We start from the raw sequence: 14,634 nt of genomic DNA, 5'->3' as shown, positions 1-14,634 counted from the left end.
TGTTCATGGAAACATGCCATGCTACCATTTTTTAAAATGGCTGCTTCACTTCTCTGACTATCCCTTTTTTAAATCTTTTATTGATTTTGATAAGAAATACAATGCAATGAAGGGAACAAAACTGAAAATACAATATCACATATGTGTGTATACGATCCCCCCTCCTCTGCAAAGGGTGGAAAAAAATTTCAAAAGCATTATATTTAAAAAAAACACCTAACCTATGCTAATAAAAAAAAACAAGAAACAACTGAGCAGCTTATCCCGAGGGTTACATATATTTTGTAGTTTTGGTTCTTCCCATAAATCAAAAAGCAAAGATAAGACTACATCTCATCTGGAAGAGTAAATACATCTAATCACATTAGAAACATTTACATCATACGAAAATAAAACATAAAATCTCACCACGTAACTTCAACTTTCACCAATTAATCAAACACATGATATCTAATTTTTTCTAGGCTTAGACAAGACATTTTTTTTCTTTGGCTTGGCTTCGCGGACGAAGATTTATGGAGGGGTATGTCCACATCTGCTGCAGGTTCGTTGGTGACTGACAAGTCCGATGCGGGACAGGCAGACACGGTTGCAGCGGTTGCAAGGGAAAATTGGTGGGTTGGGGTTGGGTGTTGGATTTTTCCTCCTTTGTCTTTTGTCAGTGAGGTGGGCTCTGCGGTCTTCTTCAAAGGAGGTTGCTGCCCACCGAACTGTGAGGCGCCAAGATGCACGGTTGGAGGCGATATCACCCCACTGGCGGTGGTCAATGGGGCAGGCACCAAGAGATTTCTTTAAGCAGTCCTTGTACTTCTTCTTTGGTACACCTCTGTCTCGGTGGCCAGTGGAGAGCTCGCCATAGAACACAATCTTGAGAAGGCAATGGTCCTCCATTCTGGAGATGTGACCCACCCAGCGCAGTTGGGTCTTCAGTAGCATGGATTTGATACTTGCGGACTCTGCCATCTCGAGTACTTCGATGTTGGTGATGAAGTCATTCCAATGAATGTTGAGGATGGAGCGGAGCATTCTAGGAGCCGTAGGTGATGCCGGTAGAGGACCCATGATTCGGAGGCTTAGACAAGACATAATATCATTGAAACACAGTTGGAGGTCTGGAGTGTTTCCATTTGAATAGGATGGCTCTTCTAGCTAACAATGTAGAGAAGGCCACAACCTGTTGAACAGGTACAAAAAAACACTGTCTGGGTCAATAATCCCCAAAAAGAGCAGTTATTGGATTGGGTGGTAGCTCCACCTGGAGTATAATTGAAAAGATGTCAAAATTTCTTTCTAATAGTTTTCAAAGGATGAACAAGATCTCTGTCTATTCATGCTCTTACTTTTCCTCGGGATCTTTTCTGAAATTTGGATCTGATCAAGATTGTCCATCAACAATTTTGCATCAGCCTCATGCACAGCTACATTTTAAACTTTGAATTTAAATGAAACAAACAAAAATTAGTAACTCTGAACATGGAAAGAGGTGAATATGTTAAACACTAACACAACTGGATCTTGAAAGTAATTCACAAGCCCCTGCACCAAATTAAAAACTACTTCTGTAACACAAACAACCATCACAAAGACAACCTTGGATTTGCTATTTACTTGATCATATTTTGTGTTTATACAAATCCCATCTTTGAACCTCCAAGTTGAGGCACAAAGATCAAACAAATTGATTTCTCCATACGAATGACACTCACATTATAAGAGGTTGCATTCCTAGAAAATAGTCCAAATCTCAATTTTCCATCATGTAAAGCCATGTCATCTGCGCATGGATCAAGAAATGGATATTATTTACATGTTTTACATGAATTCCATATTTTATTCCATGTCTCAATTTTTTAGGTTCACCTCTGGAGGTAAATGTTTTTAAAGGTAGTGGTCTGAAATTAAATGGCACTGTGGAAATAACAGCTGTTAGCTGCTATCATTTAACAGTTATAGCTTGAAAAGGTGGATGCTCTAATGCCATCTAGTGGCTTGTGGAGCATAATGGCATCTAATGCCATCTAGTGGCTTGTGGAGCATAATGGGCCAGGTTGTGTTCTTGGCAGTCAATGCCTCATTCTCACATTCCTAGCTATTCCTGCAATCATATCTACATTATAGAAGAGGTGGCACTAGTAGTCTATAGCCTCAGATGAGGTACTGGAAGATTGGACTGATATGCCTCTATATAAGAAGGGCTGCAAAGATAGGTCAGGGAACCACAGTCCAATGTCTAAAATCAGTGGTGGGAAATTTACTGGAAGGGATCCGAAAAACCAAGATCTAGCAGCATTTAGATAAGCAAATACTAATTAGGAGTCGACAGCATGGCTTTGTGCATGGAAAATAGTGTTTCACAAATGTGGCTGAGTTGTTTGAAGATGTGATGAAGAGGATTGATAATGGCAGGTATGTTGCCTACTTGGATTTTAGCAAGACCTCTGTCAAGGTCCCGCATAGTAGGCTCATTCAGATTAAATCATATGGGATCCAATGATCAGATCAGCTATAGTGTTATTGAATAGTGGAGCAGGTTCAATGGGCCAGATGGCATACTCCTGCTTCTATTTCTTATATTCTTATGAATACAGGTACACGATCCTTTATCCGGAACTCTTGGGGGACAGTGTGTTTCGAATTCCGGGTTTCAGAAAGCCAGATTTAAACCCACCCAAATTGTGCTACCGTATCCACCCACCCCCCCCCTCCAGTCGCGCTGCCGGTTCTCCCCCCCGCCCCGACTCGCACGGCCACTCCCTCGCCTGCCCAACTCACACTGTCGGTCCCTCCCCACTTGCCAGTTTTTGGAGCTTTCCGGATTTTAGACGTCCAGATAAAGACCAGAACTACTTGGGAACGCCAGGCTACTATTCCGCAAGGAATAGCTACCAATTCTCAACCTTCTCCAGTTCAGAATTCCAACATCTTTTGAAGAACATTAAAGTGGATATATCCTCAGGGCCTGATGAGATGTCTCCCAGGTTGTTGAAAGAAGTGAGGAGATTACTGGAGCCTTGTCAAAGATTTGTATCCTAACAAGCAACTGGCAACATTCCAGAGTACTATAGAGTAGATAATGTTATTCCCTTGTTCAAGAAGACAAACTGGCGTAATCCAGAGTACTGTAGACTGGGAGCTTCACATCAATGGTAGGGAAGCTAGTAGAGAGGATATTGGAGGATAGGTTTTACATATATTTGGAAAAGCAAGATCAGATTAATTTTTGTACAGAGCAGGTCATCCTTTTCAAGTTTAAGCAATAGTGAACCATTGAGATGAATGGCTGAGATTGCAAGAATACCTTATTCTACAATGAACTAGGTTTATCCAAGTTCAACTTCAGGATTGAAGGACATCCGGTTAGAACAAAGATGAGGAAGAATTTCTTCAGTCAGAGGGTTGTAAATCTGTGGAATTTGTGGCCAAGTCTTTGGGTGTATTTAAGGCAGTGATTGACAAGTTCTTGATTAGCCAAGCCATCAAAGATTATGGGGGGGGGGGGGGAGGGGGAAAGGCCAGGCAGTGGGGAAAATGGATCAGCTCACGATTAAGTGGCAGAACAGGCTGAAATAAGCTGAATAGCTTATTTCTGCTCCCATGTCTTAAGGTTATCAGTAACACATTTCCATTTCGATGAAAAGCACAAACCAAAAAATTGGAAAAATTTCCAAAAGATCAAAAAAGGTCAGAGTGCTCACCTAGTCCGTACTCTATAGATTCAGGGTCATCATCATCACCATCTACACTGACTTTCTGTAAATGTTCCAGGTAGGCATCCGTATGGAACATTGCCATTTCCTCCATTGAAGCTATTCGGGGCTTGACAACCCTATTAGAAAAAAAATAAATTTACACCTTTAGAGAATTTTACAAGTAACTTGCAAATCTTGGATGGAAGAGGTATGGAGGGCTATGAATTGGGTGCAGCTCAGTGGGTCTAGGCAACAAAAAAAAAATGGTTCGGCACAGACTAGAAGGGTCAAATAGGCCTGTTTCTGTTCTGTAGTATTTTGTAGTTCATGATTCAGCCTCAATGCCTTTTAATCTGCAGGTGCTCATATTTTCAAAGTGCAGTTACAGAAAAAAAAATTAATTGACTGGTCGCCGATGAACCATATATACATGTGTAATAGTCGAATTTTGTGGGCCGATTATTAGGGTTAAAATTTAAGAAGTCTACTATTACACGCGTTCTATTTTTGACAGCGGTAAGTAGCTGTGTTATTCTGGTCATCCAGAGCTCAGATGGGCTGGTAAGCAGCCAGGACCAGGTGGTAAGTCTGCGTCAGGAATTAGGATGGTGGGCAGCTGCTACCTAGTGAGAATCCACAGGCAGGGTGCTGGGAGCTTGGATGGGTGGGCAGCTGGGGCCTTGGCGAAAGACAGCAGTCAAGGCATCTGGAGCTCCAGTAGAAAGACGACCGGGCCAAAATTTGAGGGGGGGGGGGGGGTTGACTTTTACATGTGTTGATGGAAAATATCAGATTTCAGGGCCAAAAATAGGGGGTTAACTTTTACAATGAATTGACTATTATGGTATATGCCCTGAAATTTTTTAGTGTAGTAAATGTGGACACACCAAGTTCATTTAATAAGCACACCATAATATTTAATAAGTAAACATAAATATTGCTGTGATTATACATGATGGAAACCAGAAAAGTCTTAGCTTAGTCTAAGTTTAACTAGTTAATCTCAACAGCATTGAAAATGGCATGAGAAATCAAGGATGGAGTACAAAATACTCAGCAAGGTTTTTCACTTTGTCTAGGTTGTCAATGCTTACATTAAAATAAAACACAATGCACAGTGAAAATAGGTAGAAGAGAAAAGATCAGATTTAATTTGTTGATCGTATCAAAGTTACTGGACATTGACAGTATATTACCAGATTAAAAAAAGATTCACTTTGCAAAAATGGTAACAGATTTAGAAAGGGACAGTTTCGTTATTTAATGGGATAGTGGAACAGAATTCATTTGAAAAGTTAAAAGACACAAGTGTGAAGATCCAAAGACCATCATTTCTCCACATCAGTGAGAATGTATTGAGCAAAAAAAGACAGCTGGCTGTCCAATTACAACAAAAATAATAAAAATCAAGACAAAAATGTTCATCATCTTGGTCTTGGTGACAATGAGAGCAAGATAGTTATTCTGGCATCACTCCTTCCTGTATTCTGATTCGTCATTTCCAATTATTCAGCCAACAATGGTGATGTCATCAGCAAATTTGTAGATTGAGTTGGAGCTGAACTTAGCTGTGCAGTCATCGGTGTACAGGGAATGAAGCAGGGGACTAAGCACGCAGCCTTGGGATGCCCCTGTCAGTGTGGAGGAGGTGATGTTGTAGAGGGATGGGCAGAGTCTTAGTCTTTAGCTTCATCACAAAAATTGCAGCTGCAATGAAAGCAATGAACAGGTGTTCCTATAGTCTAGGTGATCTGGAGCAGACTGGAGGGCCAAGGAAATGGCAGCTACTGATGACCTGTTGTGGTGATTGGCAAATTGGTGGGTGCAGATCCTTCCTGAGATAGGAGTTGATTCATTCCATAACTAATCTTTCAAAGCATTTCATCATAGAGGATGTCAGTGGCACTGGTTTTTTTTTAAATTTAGTGGCACTGGTTGATAGTTTTTGGCACGTCACCATTGAGAAGGATAAGCTAAGAAGATGACACTACAGGATAGTGATCAGAGCAGCGGACCAGCGAGGGGCTCAGTGGCTGAAGAACTCACATATGCCACAAGCTGCTGGAGACTGCCTCATGGGAACCAGGTATCAGATCCAGGATTCGTGAGGGTGCCAAGGGCAAGAAGAGCTCCCTTAGGGCCAAGGGTGCTGAATGCTTCCTGATCATATTTTCAGGTTGGATCTGGAGCTCTGGTTTCCAAATTGATCAAACAGGAGTTTGTGTGGCTGCACAGGTTGCAGGAGCAAATCCCCAGTGTGCAGCATATATTATATTATATATTGTATATAGTTTTGTTTTTGAAGGAGATGGATTGTGGGGGTAGCATGGATCACAAACAAACAGAAACACTTCACAAAACAGATCTCATTTAAAATGCAAGAGCTTTGCTGCAAGTGAGTCATGCAGGCACTGAGAGCCTTTGTAAAGACAATAAAACAAGGAGATAGCTTTGCTAAAGAATTTCAAAGACAGGTGTAAATGGATTATTGTTTTGAAAGCAACAAATGAACGGACTCAGAAGTTTGAGTAGGGTGCCGCCATCTGTCTGGTTGCAGTTCGCTGTTCTAAGAAGGTCATGTGGTTTTGCAAGCAGAGAGAAAGAGAGAGGAGACCAAACAGGCTTTCTCCAAAGGAGAGAGAGAACTGGTTTCGACAGTTATGGCAAGCTGGCAGCTTGTTGAAACCCCATTTTGAAGACGGGCTGTGAGTTCGGAGTTCAGTCTGTTGAAAACTCTTATGGTTCAAACAAGAGGAAATGGCTGGCTAGAGTGTTTTACCTGAAATAAGGGAAACAAACGGAACCCTATGGTGATCTATGGAAAACCCTGATGGGACAAGTTTCTTCAGCAAGACACTGAAGTGACTGATGGAAGTAAATTAGTTTGTGTATGTCCAATGAGCAGCAAATCTCTCTCTGAAACCGACAAGAGCTTGGTGAAAATTCATAAATGTTAAATTCTGTGCACAGTATAAAAATTGCCTGATACCGGTGAACTTGGAAGAGTGAGAAGTGAGATTGGACTGTGAATCAAAAAACTTTTCTGAACTTGGACACATTACATACACGTGCACTTAGAATCAAAAAGGGGGTTAAGTTAGGTTAATAATAAGTTGAAGTTTGATGCTTTTTTTTAATCTTTAAAGAAAATTAAAAGTGACTTTTGTTTAAGTAACTATTTGTCTTGGTGGATTTCTATTTTTGCTGGGTTTTAGGGTCCTCTGGGCCTGTAAGACCAGACATTCAGTAACTCTGAAAGGACTCTCCTTTGCTTCCCTTTCTCTTACTGTAAGGGGCAATACTAATTGCAACTCTGTCTGCCTTTGTCTGTCTAAAGGAAATTTTGTGTAATATAATATTTTCTGTTTTATGACATGATAATAAAAGAATCTTGAATGAGCTTAAGAAGAAAGGATACGATGTACTATATATACTGACAACAAATTTGAACTTTGAATTTACCAGCTGATGAGTTTTGTGCCCGTCCACCCCATTGGTGGGATAGTCTAGGACACAAGTTTAAAATCTCAAGCAATAAATCTGAAATCTGACAGTAATGGATTTTTTTTTCTAGCTAAGGGTATTAAGGGATATGTGTTCAAGATGAACAGAATTAAGAAACTTGTTGGCTGGGAAGCTATTTCAACTAAACAATATAGCTGTACCTCATGTATTTTAGTAATCCATAGGAGGCAATCAATGAGTGGACCATACTAGCCTAGAAAAGAAGAAAAAAGTTAATTAATTTAGCATCCTAAATGAAGATACAAATGTACTGCAAATTTGTCCGGGCTTTCAATAGCAATTGAAGCAGTATACCAAGTGTGCTGAACATGGATTTGTACTCCTATTTCCTTAGCCATCAAGTTTTTGTGTATTCTTTTGGGAAGCTAGAAGCAGATGCCACTAATTTTTCAATGGAACATTTTAATTTTTAAAACAGTACATTTTCTCATGTTCACATGCTTATAGTTTCATTCAGCTAAGTTGGTGATATGTTTGATAAAGTAATATTATATACCCGCTCCATCCAAGCTCCTGATGCCACCAACACGGACAATTATGTAAGCCATGCCCACTAAGGCTAGCAACAGCTTGTATGATTCCTGTCTCAGCCAACATATTTCCGCGAGCCGCAAATTCATGTCAAAGAGCCGCACGTGGCTCACGAGCTGCGATTTGGCCACGCCGGTATGCAACTTGCATTGCCTCTGGATAAGAATTGTGTACCTAAAGTCTATTATATTTTCAAAATTTATGCAAGCCATTTGGATGATTTTAGCCAGCACAGCATTGCCAACGAGCTTAAGTGACAAAATGCATTTGGACAGAATGAGTGCAATGAACCAAAGACACTAATTTTCATGATCTCAAATAATGTGGCTCCAACTTTGGACTGAAAATCAAATAGACCACAACTCCTGCTCCTACCTTGTAGCAGCAATCCACCCATTCTCCCATGGTCTTTGCATTATGCAGTGCCTCAAAGAGAGAGTTATACCTTTAACCAATGTCCTCACAATGGGAACAGATCAGAGAGGGATTAATAAATTAATTACAATAAGAAGAAAATTACAATCACAAACAACATTTCAGTTCGATTTCAGTGAAGTTGGTTGAAAATGGTCAGGATACTGGAACTTACCCATTTCCTTATAAAATAATATTATGATTAGGTCAATGTGCAAAGAGAGTTTCAGTTTAATAATACCTGGAATTTAACACTACAGCACTTCCCTTGTAAATGCATTAGAGAATCACTCTGGATTCTAAATTTAATTATCTCCACACTGGGGCACAAACCAATTTTTTTTTTAATTCAGTGGTGAGATTGCCACTGATGTTTCAAGAATGATATTATAAATAAAATTTAGATGAAGTACATTTGGTTTAAAATTATTCCAATCTCACAACTACAAATCTGCACCAAAAGAAGAGTTGAAATTAAACCATGTGCAAACAATGCTTGATAAAGACCAGACAAACCATTAAATTGTGTTCCATAGATTTAAAAAAGATACATCATTTAATTATTCCCCAGCAGTAAACTTTTCACAAAAGTTAACACTCTGAATCTAAAAACCTTAAAGTTTATTTCCAAAAGTACCCAAGTCTAACAAATGAACAGGATGACTCATAAAACAGTTGGTAGGTTGCATTTAAAACGAAATAAAGGCAATGCTTAGATTTGGTTTTGTATGGTTAATATATTAACTAATCTAATCCATGGGAATAGAATGTTGCAGTCTAAAAATCGATCCCTCAGCCTATTTAGGATATTGGTAATTTCGCTGGAAGAGATTTTGCTTTAATTTATATTATTCCTACAATATTAGATTCACAAAAGGTGAATTCCGAGAGTTCCTGGAAAGATACCTTTAAAATTTATTTTTTATAATGCTCAGTATAGATTTCACCAAAAGCAAATGGCTCAGGTGTTCATTGCATTTTTAATTGTCATTAATTTAAACAATGAACAAAAAGGTTAGAATAGTTTTTTCTCAAAAGAGGTATTAATAACCAGCATATGGCAGTACAGAAATGAATTTGATCAGGCTCAAAAGAATATAAAGGAAGATACTTGTGAGTCGTTCAACCTGTTAAGTGCAGCCCCAAGGTATTATTCCAGTAGGTCCTTAGGAAAGACCAATGATTACCATCATTTACCATGTCTAGAATCGGTCTGTCAACTGATGGCAGGAATGCTCAGCACCATTCCCATCTCTGCCAACCAATGTCAGCCTGCATCAGGACGTGAATACATTCAAGCTCAAGTTGATCCTACAGTGAAACCAATGTTTAACTGAGGGAACTAACAAGCAAAGCTGTCTCTGTTAGCATGTAGCTCGTTGCTAAGTGATTCAGTGAAACAGTCATTGAAAGCAAAGCAAATCTGTGTATTCTCTAACATTTGATTTTCCCTCCAACCCTTCATGGTCTTTTCTATCACCTGCTAAGCTCATCAGGAGTCTGACTGACACTGGGAAGCTCACTCGAATGGCCACAAGGACCAAGAAGCACATCACTATTTGCAATAATGGTGGTAGCTTTCAAATGAATATCCACCTTTTTTCAATTTACACATAACTTTTTTTAGGCAGTCCCTATGGATCAAGGATGACTTAGTTCCCCTTCAATTTTGAGTTCTGCAGTGACTAACAAGGTAAAACCTGAATATTTTCCTGCAGGTGGGAGAGGTGATGGCTGGATGAGTTCATGAGATGGTGCACTCCTTCTGCCTCTTCCATGGGGCTGCTCTGTGCTCCCAATGTATGTTCGCAAGGTTTTTCAATGTGCCCTCCAGCATTTCCTTCTCCACTCTGAGCAGTGGTGGAACAGTGATTCCCAGGGGTCAGTGGGATACAGCCGAGCCCCGGCCCCGAGCGCTCCCCGTCCCCTCAGATGCCGGCAGGCCCGCTGCGTTGCTGAAGCCGCTTACCCGCCGGGAGACCTTGGAGAGTGAGTCGCATCTCTCGATGTAGTCGGGGGTGTAGATGTAAGTGGTGTTGATGGCGGCGAGCGACTCCAAATCCCCGACCTCGGGCTCCATCTCCCAAATAGTACAGCCCCGCAGCCGGCTCCTGGCGGGGTCCGTCAAAGGCTCCGCGTGGTGCAACCTGTCGAAGGGTCCGGGTTCCTCCCCCTGGGCACAGGACCGTTCCGTCACCTCCAGAACTCCCAGTCAATCAAAAAGTGAGCAACTTCTGCAGGGGGCTTTCATAGTTTAAATAGGCTGTTGAAAGGACTCACCGCGGCTTCTTTTCTTTTTAAAATATTTTATTGAGTTTAACAAAAACTCTTTATACAGCGTATACTAATTATAACATAAATCAAATCATATACATATCACAAATCAACTGTAAATTAGAAACATAACCATAATTTCGTTCATAATAATAATTAAACAATTAAATCATAACTTGAACTGTGTTCAAAAATGATAATGCATGCAAAAATTATACCAATAATATTGCACACATGATGTAAGATCATTTATACTGCTCTGATGTTGTTCTGTGACATGATCCGTAATCTGTAGTTACTTGCCTTAATAATAAGGAGGAAATGAAGGGAAAATGGGAAAAATATTTTTTTTAATTATTAAGTCACCAGGAAGAACAGTAGCGTGGATCTCCCCGTGGCCACCCACATTCTTGTCCCATTCTCTGTCTCATGCACTGCCAGACTGAGATCACCAGCAAAGTGGAGGGACCACACTCATCTTCCGTCTGGCACCCTCCAACTGGATGGCATCAACATCAACTTCTCTGGTTTCCATTAAGCCACCCCACCATCATCTTTGACCCCTTTTCCCCCAGTTCTGCCTTTAAGATGCCTGCCTGATTTCTGCTTCTAATTAGAAGGCCTCAGGCATAAAATGTCAGTAATGTAGCGTTACCTCCTACGGATTCTGCAAAATCTGCTGAGTTCCTCTTGCATTTCTGTGTGTTTTTACTACAATCTCAGTACCTGCATGCTTTAGTACAGGATGAGAGAAACCTGTTGTGATGTGATACCATTTTCATCACTGTTCCTTGAAAGTTATGCATCCCCACCATTTCTGGACTATGCCAAACTAGGGCTTTGCAAATTTTTCATTTTGTAAATGTATTAGCCTGTAAGCTTGAGGTTTGGAGTGGGAATATACTTGGAGCCAAGCATAACATGGGAAGACTGGCCATTATTATTGATGGGTTCAGGAAGCAGGGATATTCAGGAATCAGGGAAGCCAGCCATTAATATTAAGGCTTGGAAGAAAGGAGACACCAGTGGCATTGGAAAGATAATTAAAATTCAGAAACATTTAGGAGGGAGAAAACATTAAACAAGGTGGGGTTTTAACATCGTGAGTAAAACACAAAAATCTGCAGAAACTGTGACTAGTAAAAACACACAAAAATGCTGGAAGAACTCAGCTGGTCTCACAGCGTCCATAGGAGATAAATATACACTACCAACATTTCAGGCCTGAGCTCCTTCACAAGAAATAAGCAAAGAAAAGGTAGGCATCAGAATAAATACTGAATACTGGCTAGGGGAGGAGTCCAGACCAACAAAAGGTGTAAATTGGATAGGATAAGAGGAGAAGCGAGAATTGATTTTGTTTCTGTGAAAGGAGACAAAGTGAAAAGTGTGAAAAATGAAAGTCTGCAGTCGATATGATTATAGTTAAAACATAGAAATACTGGAGGAGGAACTCAGCCAGTTTTGCAGGGAAAAGGGAGGTAGAAGGTGAGAAGGGGGAAAGACCACATGAGGAAGAAACAGTGAGGGGGTTTTAAGTTGATGTCAATGCCATTTGGCTGGAGGGTGCCCAGATAGATCTTGAGGTGTTGTTCTTTCAATTTGCAGGTCGTCAGAGTCTGGCAGTGCATAAGACTATAAGACAGACATGCCAGTAAGGGAATGGGACAGGAAATTGAAATGGGTGGCCATTGAGAAATCAATGCTATTGGGGTGGACAGAGCCGAGGTGCTCAATGAACTGATCTCCCAGTCTGTGCCCAGTCCCTCTGATGTAGAGGAGACCACAATGCAGATTCACAAGTGAAAGGACACTTGGAAGGACAGATCAGGGATGAAGACTGACATAATATATTTTTGTGGATGGTGGGTGGAACTGGGTTGTAAGGCTTTGAAAAAGCAGTTAATTTTGGTTTGGTGCATGATCGAGGCCCCATGAATCAGAGCTGTTCAAAGTTCAGATTTACTGCAAAAATTCAGTTTACCGGAGAAGTATATTAATTGGATTAAAGCATTATATAAGGGACCGTTAGCGAAAGTGACAGTAAATGGACATGTATCAAAGTAATTTAACTTAAGCAGGTCAACGCGGCAGGGATGCCCACTATCACCTTTATTGTTTGTGCTAGCTATAGAACCACTAGCTGAATTGATAAGAATAGATAATAATATAAAAGGAATAAAAATAAAAGACAGGGAATATAAAATCAGTCTATTTGCGGATGATGTTATAGTGTACTTAACAGAACCAGAACTATCAATAAAAGAATTATATAAGAAATTGAAGGAATATGGAGAAGTGTCGGGTTACAAGATAAACGTAAATAAAAGTGAAGCAATGCCTATGAATAATGCGGATTTCTCAAAATTTAAGAAGGAATCTCCATTCAGATGGCAAATGCAGGCAATAAGATACCTAGGTGTACAAATAAACAAAAATCTAGGCCAATTATATAAACTCAATTACAATCCACTAATGAAAAAATTACAGGACGATTTAGAGCATTGGAAAGATCTACCACTAACACTGGTAGGAAGGATAAACTGTATTAAAATGAACATTTTTCCAAGGATATTATACTTATTTCAGGCATTGCCAATACAACTGACAGAAAAATTCTTCAAAGAGTTAAAGAAAATAATAAGGAAATTTTTATGGAGAGGGGGGAAACCGAGGATAGCACTAGATAAATTAACAGAATGGTATAAAAAAGGAGGCTTACAATTGCCAAACTTCAAAAATTATTATAGAGCCGCACAATTAAGATACCTATCAGATTTTTATCAAACAAGGGAAAAACCAGACTGGACGAGATTAGAATTAGATAAAATAGGGGAAAAGATACCTGAACACACATTATATAAATGGGACGAAAAATTGGTACAACATAGAACTTCTCCAGTATTACATCATCTCCTCAATATTTGGAAGAAGATTCATGTAGAAAGAAATAAAACAAATGATCAATTACCAAAACTAATATTGACGCAAAATAAGCTACTCCCTTTTACAATAGATAACCTTTCCTTTAGAGAATGGGAAAAAAAAGGGATTAAAAGAATAGAAAATTGTTTTTCAGGAAGTAGATTCTTATCCTTTGAACAAATGAGAGATAAGTACAATATAACTGGAGATACAGCGCTGGCATATTACCAACTGAGATCCTACTTGAAAGATAAATTAGGAAGCAATTTGAGTTTACCAGAGGGAAGTAACCTTGAATATGTGATTACAGATACAATGTTAATCAAAAGATTTATAACAAATATGTATATTAAACTGCAAGAAAAGGAGAATGAGGAAACAAATGGTAAAACTAAACAAAAATGGGAACAAGATTTAAATATAAAGATAAAAAAGGAAACATGGGAGAAATTATGTTCTGGAACGATGAGAAATACAATAAACACGAGGCTACGTATGATACAATATAATTGGTTACACAGACTATACATTACACCGCAAAAGTTAAATAAATGGGATCCAACAGTATCTGATAGATGTTTTCGATGTAAAAAAGAAAGGGGAACAACAATTCATGCAATCTGGACATGTGAGAGAGTAGAAAAATTTTGGGATGATCTCAATCAGATATTAAATAAAATAACAGAAAACAATATACCAAAGAATCCAGAGATCTTTCTCCTAAGTAACATAAAAAACAAAGAATTTGGAATTGATTTGGAGGACGCACAAAAAAGATTTGTTAAGATAGCCCTAGCCGTAGCAAAAAAATGTATTATGTCAACCTGGAAATTGGAAGATAATTTGAAAATACAACAATGGTATATAGAAATGAATAAATGTATTCCATTAGAAAAAATAACATATAGTTTAAGAAATAATATTGAAATATTCGAACAAGTATGGGAGCCTTACATTAAATACAATAGCGAAAACCTACCGGGGACAAACATTACCTAAGTTGATGGAAGGAGAAGGAAAGAAAAGAATGGACTCAGTAGAATTTCTGGTGTATTTTTGTTGAAGGACAACATTGTCTGACTGGTTTAATGCAACCTAGATTGTATACCTAAAATGGATGAGAGGGGGGGTGGGGGGGTGGCTTGGGAGGAGGGGGGGGGGGAGAAAAAGTCACTGTATATGTGTGAAAAAGAAAAAGTGTATATCATGGCTAATGTGATTTATGGTGTGAAAAATAAAAAAATTTAAAAAAAAAGTTCAGATTTACTGTCAGAGT

At 39.3% G+C, this 14,634-nt stretch overlaps 1 protein-coding gene across 4 annotated transcripts in view; it reads right to left on the bottom strand.

Moving 5' to 3' along the window:
* The window catches only part of hdac8 (histone deacetylase 8), a 54,178-nt gene extending 43,730 nt beyond the window's left edge, over positions 1-10,448 (bottom strand). Inside the window, exons 1-3 of one of the 4 annotated variants that reach the window (XM_069893383.1) lie at positions 10,129-10,448; positions 7,355-7,407; positions 3,696-3,826 (exon numbers count right to left, since the gene is read on the bottom strand). In XM_069893383.1, the coding sequence (XP_069749484.1) occupies positions 3,696-3,826; positions 7,355-7,407; positions 10,129-10,239 (295 nt within the window). In that variant the 5' untranslated portion in view covers positions 10,240-10,448. The remainder of the gene's footprint in view (positions 1-3,695; positions 3,827-7,354; positions 7,408-10,128) is intronic. The other 3 variants (XM_069893381.1, XM_069893380.1, XM_069893382.1) reach the window with 3 other exon arrangements.
* Between the last annotated feature and the right edge of the window lie 4,186 nt (positions 10,449-14,634).

This window comes from Narcine bancroftii, chromosome 8 (assembly GCF_036971445.1).
Source record: "Narcine bancroftii isolate sNarBan1 chromosome 8, sNarBan1.hap1, whole genome shotgun sequence".
In the NCBI taxonomy this organism is placed as follows: Eukaryota; Metazoa; Chordata; class Chondrichthyes; order Torpediniformes; family Narcinidae; genus Narcine; species Narcine bancroftii.
Note: the sequence above shows the minus strand (reverse complement) of the source record. Positions and strands in the feature narration are given on the sequence as shown.